Source organism: Sparus aurata, chromosome 20 (genome assembly GCF_900880675.1).
Source record: "Sparus aurata chromosome 20, fSpaAur1.1, whole genome shotgun sequence".
NCBI lineage: Eukaryota > Metazoa > Chordata > Actinopteri > Spariformes > Sparidae > Sparus > Sparus aurata.
Window position 1 is genome coordinate 17,651,767 of NC_044206.1, and position 12,000 is coordinate 17,663,766.

At 43.3% G+C, this 12,000-nt stretch overlaps 1 protein-coding gene across 2 annotated transcripts in view; it reads right to left on the bottom strand.

The window, feature by feature from the left end:
* The window catches only part of LOC115571265 (zinc finger MIZ domain-containing protein 1-like), a 128,385-nt gene that overhangs the window by 27,856 nt on the left and 88,529 nt on the right, over positions 1 to 12,000 (bottom strand). For both annotated transcript variants that reach the window (XM_030400550.1, XM_030400551.1), the window contains exons 4-5: positions 9,514 to 9,627; positions 4,423 to 4,528 (exon numbers count right to left, since the gene is read on the bottom strand). In XM_030400550.1, the coding sequence (XP_030256410.1) occupies positions 4,423 to 4,528; positions 9,514 to 9,627 (220 nt within the window). The remainder of the gene's footprint in view (positions 1 to 4,422; positions 4,529 to 9,513; positions 9,628 to 12,000) is intronic.

Below are 12,000 nucleotides of genomic sequence, written 5' to 3' on the forward strand. Positions count from 1 at the left end.
CTTTGTACTTCTACTCCCCTGCATGTCAGAGGCAAATACTCTATTTTTTCCTCCGCTACATTTGTCTGACAGTTCCCCCCCCCCCCCTTTTCCAGCCTGGTGAAACCACAGATCTCCAAATGTTTTGAGCCAAATGTTTCTAATAAACTGAAGGATCAAGTGTTCATTTGTGGGTCAAAAAAAATAGTTCTTAAGCTAAATAAACTATTTAAAAACCCTCTTAGATGACTTTGAAAATGCATCATCATAAAGCTAAGGACACGGCTGTTTTTACTGACACGATGATGAGTTGACTTTTTGAGAGATGCTTGGTTCTCACAGGACAGGAATGCTACAAACATATAGTTTGATTTTAATAGAGTACGATGCTTCACTTTAGATGAAACTATATATAAAGTATCTGTATGAGCTCAACATGAGTATCTATAGTAGTAAAGTTAAAAAAACCACACATGAATGCAGCGCTGATATTGATCCAAGGACCTGATAGTGAAACACAGACAGGGAACATTTTACTTTGAATTCTCATACTTAATGCACTTTTTGTATTCCAGCACTTTCACACTGTGGTATTAACACTTTTACTTAAAAGGATTTGAATCGTAGAAAAGTAGACTCTCAGTTGTTTGTCTAACACTGCTGCTGCCTCACCACCGTCTGAAGTAAACCTTCTACACAAGACAAATAAAGTCTTGAATCTGCATTTGAATCTTGATTAACTAATGGTTGTTTATTTCTCAGATGCTGCCGGCATCAGTCAAACAAAGTCTCGGCCACCAACAATGTTTTTCAACTTCTCTCCTATTCTCTATTTAGGAAAAGCCACAGCTAAACTACATGTTGGAGCACACCGGGTGGAGAGACAGGGGAAAAAAAGGAAACATTTTGGTGTGGAGAGCTCTGGGAAGAGAAATTACAGCCCTACAGGCCTGTGTGTGTGTGTGTTTATGTGACCTCTGTACAGTGTGTGTCGAATCAGAGACCTTTTCCACGGCTCAGTGACAAACACGTCTGACCTCCGTGTCTTAAGCACCACTTCAGTGGAAGGTGCCATGAAATTCCACGTACGGTCAGCGCTTCAAGATACAGTTACATTTCATACAAGAAAATATGTGTTCAATGTTAAGTGTTCGGTATCAGTTGACAGCCTCTGATTTTCACACCTGGATTGTAGATCTCGTTTGAAATGGAATTCAATTCAAACTAAAACTAAACTCTCAAACTTCAAATTTTAACAGGATTTCTTTAACTTTTACTCGAGTATGACTTTCGTAAAGACTCACACAGGCAAACCAACTAACAAATAGCTTAAACCGATGTTAAAAAGTTCTTTCTTGCTGACACTGTTAACTACGACTCCTGATTAAACCTGAAAACGGCCCTGAGTGTGTGTTTGTAAAACCAGTGCGGAGACAAACTGGCCTAACAGAGCGAGAGCTGAAGCCCAACTAATTATCCGCTGAAAAGCAGGTTTACCAGGCATTTGTTACATGAGAGAATGAGCGGCTTGGGGAGTTGAAAACTTCCCCCTTTACTCTCCCCTCCCCTCTTATAAATCGGTGCCTCCTTTCACTCGTTCGAGCTGTGGAATTCCAAGAGCCTGGTGGGGCGCAAACGATTGGGAATGTGCCACTCTGACCCTCTTGGAGGAAAAAAAAAAAAAAATCGTGATTAAGCATTTTGTCGACACTCTCGAAAGCAGACTGAACCGCTGCGGTCCTGCAGGAGGGGGCAGATGAAATAGGCCTAACAGGGCTTCTAATGTACCCTGTGACGGAGAGAGCGAGAGGGGGGAGGCCCTGATGAGTTTATACACACCGAGCGAGTTATCTACCCGCTTTGATGTCGCCACGGCTCCACGTGCGTGGCTTCGCCCTGTGGTAAGACAGTCCGAGTAATCACGGATTAATAGAGCAGGCTAATCTCATTCACAAAGAGGTCACTACTACCAGACATACGCCCCCTCCCCATCCCCAGCTCTGCCTGAGCATTGTTGGCCGCTTGCAGAAAAAGGACTACACAGTCCCCCTGAGAACATTTATTGAAGATAATTCACCAATTCACACTGTGTGTACAGTTTTCCATTTGCAGTCTGCTGAAGAGGCATGTAATATGAACTAACAGCTATTATCTAAACCTGAAATTCATATATTAATTTATGTTAAGAGGTGATAATGAAGTTTTCGAGAAGATACATATTACTGCTGCCGTTCTTTGAGTTTTGTCCTTATAAAGAAAAATTACCAAAGAGATGGAGGCGATTTACCATGAATCAACCCTGTTTAAGCTGTAACTGTGAACACTGATTTTCCTACCGCCCTCAATTTTCTGTCCCGTGTCCGGGGAGAGGATCTTGATATGACATAACAGAAATGTAATATCTCATGCACGGCCGTGTGTGTGTATGTGTATGTCAGAGCCAAGACAAGCAAGGGCTGGTTAAAATGGGACACTAAATCTGATTTACTTATTAGCGCTCATCCATTGACCTGATGTCCTCTGTGGCGGACAGCCCCCGCTCGTAAACCACCGGAGATCTTTGCTCCCACTGCCCAGCCCAACACACACACACACACACACACACACACACACACACACACTTATAGCATAGATTTTCAGAGAAGATTACAAGATGCGACTGAGCAGTAAGATTTGGCTTCAAAATGCTCCCTGGACAATTTGTCTTTGAAGAAAAACTCCCAGGGTTTTGGGCCACACGAGACACTTTTTTAAAATTATTTTTTCAGAGATAAGGAACAAACATACGGTGGAAGTGTTTCAAGCTGAAAAAAAAAACCAGCTTGTTATGCAACAAATGGCAGCCTGTCTTTGGTTCACATCCAGGAAAACTTGTCAGATTATCCTTAAAGCAACATCACGCACAGGGCGCTGTAACATTCATCTCATGTCCTCGTCTTCAAAAAGTCTCCAAGCAGACAGACTCTTCTGTCTCTGGAGTTGGATGGCTGACCTGCTGCCGCCATCCCGGCCCCCGCCATGTGACTCACCCCCCTTCTCCCCATCACTGGGCAACGGCCCTGCTGGATGTCGGGGAGCGGGGGTACTGCCCGTGGGGCCCCGTGGGAGTGTCGTTTAAGAGCCATCTCCCTTGGCTGCCAGAGAGGGCTTTAACAGCCTCCTCGACTGGGGCCTCCACTCTAAAAAAGAGCTTCTGGGAGCTTTGCAGGAGAATGCCTCCTCAGTGGTTTCCATTTACTCTCCCTCTTTCTACAGAGCTCTCCTCTGAAAATATTCATGCATATACAGGTACATAATTGTCCATGAAATGCACTTTGGGATGCTGCCTAGACTGGAGTACTCGCCGGTTTCCAAATGACTACTGTTGCAGGAAATCATTCAGACGAAGAATCAATTGGCAATCTTATCTAAGCCCATAAAGTACGGCCTGAGATTTGATTTAGCATTAAGTAGAATTAGAACATTTGGCAGTGTAAGTTAATTGCAGGCGGAGAATGATTCCCTGTCCCGCGGCTGACATAAGAGTGACATTGCATGATTTGAAGCCTCACATTACCACTTATAAAACCGCGGGCGCCGTAAATCAGAGGAGGCAAAAACACAAGTGCAAATTCAAACAATATGTGGCTCCGGCTTTAATGTCCTCGCCGACTTAAGACGGCTCAGCAGAGAGGGCTGAGCGCACAGGAGCGATTGCACAACCCCGGCTTTCCTAGTAACACAAGACAGGTGGAAACCACAAATCAGAAACTGTAAAAGGAGCACAAAATATTCCTGTTATCTTCCTCTGCGCCGCTGACAGCCTATACGTCTTCATTCCCATCGTGCTTCAGCATGCTCTTTTTCGCCAGCTTGATAACAACATTTAGCAGCATACATCCGTCCCAATAATCCATCACCGCACCGAGATGACTGCGCTGTATGAAAACAGGAACTCATCATCGCTGATAGAGTAGTTTTGTCGCGTGTGACAAATGGAGTATTCTGCTGTGCACACTTTGTCTAAAACTCCAGAGAGGAAAAACCAAATCGGGCTGCTGTGAACAAGTGTGTAAGTGAAATGCAACATGAGGAAGTCAAAGTTTCACGTAGATATCGGAGGGTAGTGCTTAATGTTCAAGTGAGACTCGCAAAAGGGAAAGGTATTTTTCAGTACCAAAAGAAAATGATCATGCAGAGAGCCATAAAAATGATCAAAGATCCTCATTTATCTCTTTGCAAGAATCCAGTAATCGACTCGTAAATGATAAATAACATGAATTAAGACCAACACAGTGAGGTGTACAGTATTTTCTGGAGTGTCAGGATATTGTACAGTCTACTAAGCAATGGGTGGGTATCATGAAATGCTGCCAAGAATGCAGACAGGAACTTTGCGGCCCGGTCAGGCCAGCATGGCCAGATGGCCTGAGACGGTGGTTGAGAAAACTCTGGTTTTCTTACCTGCTGATTTTGGAGTGAACTTGTCCCTGTTGGCAGCGCACACGGCCAGGAGCCGGTAGCCCAGGTCCAAGTCGTAGCCCTGCTGTGCTGCTACGCGGCTGACCACCTGAACACAACGACAGTCAGGACAACGTCAAGATTACATTCTATTATGGTCTGATGTTCATTCTTAGAAAAAACGTTTTTAAAGATGCGCCTTCTTGGAAAACGTAAGCACACGTCTGAAATACATGGGAACATTTTCATACTGTCAGGCCAAGATGGTAATGGTGATGGTGAAATGGTGCTTTATAAATTTGTGGATAATTGAAGACCTCATTTTATTTATAACTGTTTTTTTAGACAAGGTTTTGGGAATTTTATTAACTCAACTGTTATCTTTATTCTGCCATCTTTACTCAAAGAAAGAAGGTCACAAAAGCGCCAATTCCATTATCAACAGCAGAGACGAGTAGGAAGTGCTCAGAGGGTGCATACCATTTCAAGTCTGCACAATCCTTTATATGTGCTATTTTTTATTTTTTTTATCTGTATCCACGTCCTCATAGTGACAGACCATCGTTGGAGTTTATCCATTTGAATGTAGGCGTAAAAAATAGCAAAAAAATATTAAGAATCTAATTTTTTGAATGAATTTATCTTCTGACTTTAGTTTTTACCAGATTTTAATCCAAATTGTGATCTAGTTTTTGAAATATCTGTACAGTGGCAGTGGCAAAAGGCAATGAGGAACAGATGTTAGGATAACACGGTTCTCTGCATTCAACATCTTATTTATATCAGTAATCCAGTCGTTCTCAGCAACGCAGAGCAGCTTTAGGTTGACTAAAAACAAATTAAAATGTCCTAAATACAGAGGAATGGATCTTTTAATTTGCTCCGAAATGTGTATTAAATTCAGATTATTATTGCATCCATACATTAGTTCAGAGAAATACACTGAACACAGGCCCATCCTCGCGGTGAAACTCATCAAAAGGACTTTACATTTTTGTCATGACATTTTCCCAGATTCCACCAGTTACATAAGAGCGAGTTTTGGCAACATCAAAAGACTCAGCTTAACTTAAAGGATAAAAACCACGACAACTTTTATCAGTTCCATATGAGAGACAAGAGAAAATGTGGCCCCCAGTGCGGCGATTGCCCACTGAGAGGAAACATTAAGAGAAACATCCACATGCCACGGGGAGGCGATGTAAATCACCCTTATGTGGTACACGCTGCTTTGATTTACCATCGCCATTATCAGCTCAAAGAGACCCGCTCAAGACATTTAGACCTCTAGGACATACTGAGACCCGTGTGCATGTGGACCAACGTGCCTCACTTAGAGACAAACTCTTCTCCCTGCCCTGGGTTTTCATAGCCTGCTGTCACACTCTGAAGTTCACAACAAGCCCCGAGGTAGTACAGCTGAACACTGCTCCCTGTACCGTATCATTATCTCCTGTAAGTATAGTCTCGACGTGACACCAAAACAGAGTATGTATATCTGACCTTTATTTATAGGAATCCCCCATTAAGAAGAAGATATACGAGTATAGGCTGTCTAATTAGAATCTAAACTTGTGAGGGGCATTTTGCTAAATGGTAATTTCAGTGTAAGAAGTTACAACCAGTGGTTCTAATTTCAGGACTTAAATTGTACACAGTGAGTTGTGGTGGTGGATTGTCTACCGTACAGTAGTCACTCATTCTTTCCTGCCACATCGCTGTCTTGAGGCAAGTGGTGACTTATGACTTGATTAACAAAGTTAATTTGGTTGGGTTATTTCATTTGTATAAAGAAAACCAAGGCACCCAGCATGTTTTTAATTACTTTGTTGGACCCTCTCCTTGACACAGATAACAAAATGCTACATTTTATATCCAAGGGTATTATGGCAAATAATGGGGCTATGACTGTTGTAGTAGTTGGAAGGGGGAAACAGCTGTTAAAATCCATTCATCTAGTGCAACGCAAAGATTAAGGCTTAATTTAAAGCTCTTATTTTTCAAAGTTTCGAGTGTAAGGTAACATTATAAAAATGACTCCTTGAAACTGGCATTAAAATAAAGCCAATTTTAAACACCTTTCAACTGATTACAAAAATAAAGTAATTGTAAGCAGCTCTGTGAGTTAACAAAATGCTAATGTCAGCATGCTAACATGCTCACAATAAGAAAGCTAACATGCTAATGTTTAGCAATTGTTTATCATGTTCATCAACAGCCTGCAAACCCTCACTAACTAGCACTGAACAAAGTACAGCGAAGGCTAATAGTGTCAATGTTAACAGAACGTTCTTTGGCAATTGCAGCTAAAACACAAACACAACTGACAACTGTTGGACTGCTACTTTTTGAAATACTCTTTGAAGCTGTACTTAGCTAAATGCTAATGTCAGCATGCTAACATGCTCACAGCCACAATGCTACTATGGTTATAGCCAGTTAAACTTTTATCATGCTCGTCCACTGTAGTTCTATCTGTCAGGAAGCTAACATTCATCTAGCTACATTGGTTTTTTGGTGCTTTAGCTTAGCTAAAAATAAAACTTAGGGTTAGGGATAGGGTCATTAGCAATGAAACTTCAAGTGATAAGTCACTGAGAGGAAATCATTTGTTTATCAACTAAGGCTAATTTAGGAGTTAAACCACTTTTTTTTTTATAAATAACCTTGTTTTATGCACCCTTTTTTTATATTTATACGTTAAAGATTGGATATGTTTTGTTGTGGGCTGATTTTGAGTCCAATATCAGTCAATACAGTCAGTTTTGCTTACCCAACTGGCAGAATGTCCTTTAGTTCCCTAGCAAATTTGTCTTGAAGACGCAATATTTAGCTGTTTGTAAAAGATGGAGTTTTACTGCGGTGTAGCCACCTGTCTGACATCACTAAATGCCAATGTTGAAGCAGCAGCAAGTGAGACAAAGAAAAAACCGTGCAGGCAACAGGGTGAAGTGTTTGCCATTAAACTCTGAGACCGGGTAATTTCACAATCACATCAGATTCTCTGTGCCCCCTCCCAGCGCGGCTCACGCTAAGGTCTATACAGCCCATAAGCTAAAAGGAAAAAAGTCTTGAGATTTTCGCGGCAGGAAACAAATTGAATTGGCGAAATGGAGGAAAAGGCACCTGCTGCTGCACATTAAAGCAGTAACACAAACAATCACTTGAATGGAGGGATGTGTCACAATGGTTTCACTGTGGTGCTCAAGTACAAATCTCTCGGGCTCCTCCGCTCGCTGTAGCCACGCTTTTGTCTGCAGGGTTACAAATTGCACCTAACAGGAGCTATATGTATCTCTTATCTGCTGCTGGAGGCAGTAAGGAAATGTGCATGTTAAAGCACAGTATGGCCTAGGGTGACAGGAGGGTGACACATATGTGGTCCATCCCTTCCTCTGCCTGACTGTCTGCTTCCTCTCGCAGCTCAAATTTCCACAGGACAGACAGCAAGTAGCTCCTGTGTTAGCATCGACACGGAATAATGATTCAGAAGAGATCGTTTTAAAAAGAAATACTCAATGAAAAAAATCTGCCAAATGCCCCCCCCGTAGGTTTTAAAAAGTGGACTCATGTGAACAGTTTGTAGTTTGCCCTTTTGTGGCTGACGGCAGCTGTAGTCAGCGAGCTTGGACAGAAAACAATTACAGTGGAATCCAATTGTGGCTGAGAGCCATGATGAAAACAAACAAACAAAACCCAAAGAAAAGCACCAATGTCCAAAAAAAACAACTTCTTAAAATACTAATCTGCCTATTCATACGCCTGGTATGTTCCAAACACTCATGATTATACATCATTAGCACAGTCAACTGTTTAACTAGATGACCAACGTAAGCTGATGTTGCACAATGGTGAACAGCTAACAGCATAGTTTGAGTATAACACACAACTCTGGATATGCATATGTAAAAAAATATTTAGCCAAAAATAAACCGAATTATGGCTATATTATTAGTACAGGTAGCTGTCTGACTTTGTGAGCAGCATAAGCTAACATTGTGTGCAACAGCTAACTCTATGAGCATCCGCATAGATTATTTATTTAAGCACTTTTTACTTGATAAAACACAACTCATATGCAATATGTTACGAATGCTATTTGACCAAAAATACACCAAAACATTATTAACACTGTTAACTGTGCAGCTTTGTAATTCATCACCAACATAAGCTAACACTGATAGCTAAATGCACAAGCTACATATTCTGTGAAAACTAAGCTAAATGGTTTATCTTTGTTGCATGTAGCTAACTAGCTAGCAACAAACAAAAGCTGTGTATTAAGCAATATTTTGCTTGCAGATTACTGAATTGGGAACAATTTAAGAAGGTTATATAAATATTTTGGTGTTTTTTTTCACCTCGACACTCGTCATTTGAATCCACTGTGACTGCTGAGTATCCACGTCGGTGTCCTCCACTAAGAAGCTAGCTGCAAACTTTTCAGAGCCACCTTCAAGCCACAGAGGTTTAAGTGTTACACGTGATGAGGTTTTTGCTTGAGTATTACCCTTAAATGCACATTGCACATGATAGGATTAATCTTTTTTTCACCAATAAGACCAATTTTTTAAACTCAAAATAGGCCGCCATTGCACATTACTCTAACGCATTTCTACCATTCAGGCCAAAATCGCTCTTTGTTTAGAGTACATGTCTCAGACAGTCATGTCTTTTTATTTTTCAAGTGTCATGGGATACTAATTATTCAATTAATCAAAAGCCTCTAGGCCTTTAAGTAAGGGAATTATTAACAGCATCGTAAGTGTGTTTCCCTATAAGCGCTGATTGCTTTGTGGTTTGAGGACGTTGTTGCACTCCTTCTCGTGTTCCAGTGTGCCGATTTCATGAGCCGCAGCACAAACTGTAACTGAAGTCACTGAGAGGTGACTGCAGTTTCTACGGGGTAAAACGCTTTTTATTTTCCCTGTGACCTCAGTGAAGATCAGGCAACTAAACATTAGCTCCCTCGTATCCCTGAGGGAGCTCCTGAAAGAGCCAATGCAGCAGTTGTTTTAGCGTGGGGCCTTTCATTGTCCTTGAACCTTCTGAAGTGCGAGGCTGCAGAGGGGAGGGTCAGGACCGCCGACTTACCGTTAGGCATCCCATCAGGCTTTGCTCGAAGGGTCGCTGGAAGGCTCGGGGGTCGCCACACCAGTCCAGCAACTCGGTTGCTGCCGTTTGGAAATTTGCTGGATTTTGTAAGTGCTGGAGGAGGAAACAAAAAGTGGAAAGATTTGGAATATGTTAGAGTCGGGTAAGATTAAAAACAAAACTCAAAGAGCTGTAATTAAACTTGTGGGATGTCCTTCAACAACTTTGCGCCTGCTTTTAAAAAAAAAATCAATTATGCATATCTGACTTCTGTATCCACAAATATCCAAAAGAAACAGATGTTGAGGGTGTAGTTTGGTCATTTGCTGCCTCCCTGAACCCAGATAAAAGATGGAAATGGATGGATCGCAAAAGAGAAAATCACTTGTCACCACAACAGGGGATACGCCAATAACACCATGAATAATTGAAAGCACTCAAGAGTGGCTTAAAAAGAAAAACAGCGTTCTTCACGACCGCATTTCACAAAATCTATCTTATTACACTTTAGATGACTTGTGTTGCAGGTTTAAAGTATTAATGCGCCGGGGGGCTTGAGGGGGTACGTCCCCATTAGACTTCCACTTCACTCTCCCCGTGTTTCTGTAGCAAGCGCCTCGACGCTGAGTGCAATAAATCTCCCTGTATGGCTCGCGCGAATAGCCGAGGAAGCCCTCATTTTCAGCAGCCGGCCCTGAGCTTGTGCTGTGACTTTATCTGACAACGGGCTCCTTGACCTACAGGCACCCCTTTATGGCATTCATTCCCCTAACTGGAGCCGGCGGGCCCACTCACTAAACCCTGTTGTCTGTGTTTTGCGAAAAAGGGAAACTGAAAAATGGACCTCTCTGGGTCGCCACATCAGACTCGCTGTTGGTCACTTCTTACCCTAAAAGCTTTCAATGTGAATCAGTTTACACGCCACCTCGACTGTGCTGTAATCAGTCAACGTTGTGGTGCATTTGCGCCAAAACCGGGCCAAATGGACTCCCCTCGTCACGGCATCCGAGGTAAACAGAGAGGTTCTGTCAGCTCGGACTGCCTCCTTAACACGTCTTTGCGCTCTGATCTCACTGTTGTGGAGGAGAGGAAGCGACAGCCTCTACCTGGCGATGCTTTTTTCTTGTTCGCTCTTTAGGGGGCAGCAGAGGTCAGGATTTGATAAGGCAGCTTTTCATATCAATTCACAAAAGCTTGCGTCTGACAAGGGCCGGATGAAACCAGTCTTGTTTATTTCATGTTCTGTCCGAGGCATCTTTTTGCGTGGAGGGGGGAGACTAACAGAGCGGGGACGTGGCGGCGTTACTGAGCATGTACCGGCGGATGAAGTCTCCTGGAGAGGCTCACACATCCACAGATGCTAAATTTAGATGAGTCTGGAAGCTAGACAACACACGCAATCAGCGCACCAATAGGGGGAGGTGGGTTATGTAGAGGGGAGGGGGAAAAAAAAAAAAAACACACCACCAACACTTGGGCTTGAAGTGATTACTGTTCTTTGCACTCAGAACAATTGGTCCCACCAGTGTGGCTGTCACATGGAGAGCCTTGGCACTGCCACCGCCACAGATGTTCCCCCTTTCTCCGGCCAAAACCCACCAATCAAACCTAAACTAGTGGCCAAGAGACCCCTCACTCCCCCCTCCCCTCCTCATCCGCGTCCCCCCGGGTAAGAGCGATCCTCCAACATTTACACTCCAGTCAAAGCTCGGCCCAGTTCGAGGGAGGAAACAAAGGTGGACGGGACCGGCGGGGTCCTGAAGATCGGCTTCCCTCAGAGACAGTCCCCCCCTCTGTAGTCTGGGAACGACTTGATCTGCACATCTGCAGCTAAACTGAATGTGACAGCGCACGCGATCTGGCAGCAGCTCCCTTCCCCTTTTCAAAAAAAATCACAGCTTTTGGTCTCGTTTGCCGTTGTTCTTCCACATTCAGCGACGCCCCAGAGCACTGAGAACACATTAATGGGAGACAATTGACCCTGGGAAGAACACAGTGGCGGACAAAAAACAGCTGCACAGCCACGCAGTGCAGCAGCAGCGCTACAGAGAGGCTTGTTTTCCAGCTTATCTCGAAATATTGACGCTTCCAGTCTTGAAGAAGTGCTCCTGCAGCGAGAGGAGAGTTCACAGGCTTTTTTTCTGCCAGAGTCCCTACGTACGTATCACTGAGAGGAGAGTCTGACAGCAGACTGGCTTCCCCATAGCGAGAGGAGGCAAAAAAACACTGCCTCTGAAATAGATACCCGCAGTATCAACCGAGCCCATCTTCCCCCAAAGTGTTCACGACGGTGCAATTCCGGTATACGGGAGGGAAACAAACTGCCACTGAGGAAGTGTGCTGGGGTGAAATCAGATAACTGCTTTTTATGTATCATCCGTTTGGAGGTTAAACAAACGAACGTATTTATTTGGCCGTGCCACTCTTTAAAAAGTTGCAGATAAGTTCCTCTGAGGTGTTTTTCACCACCTGCGCACATCAAGCATT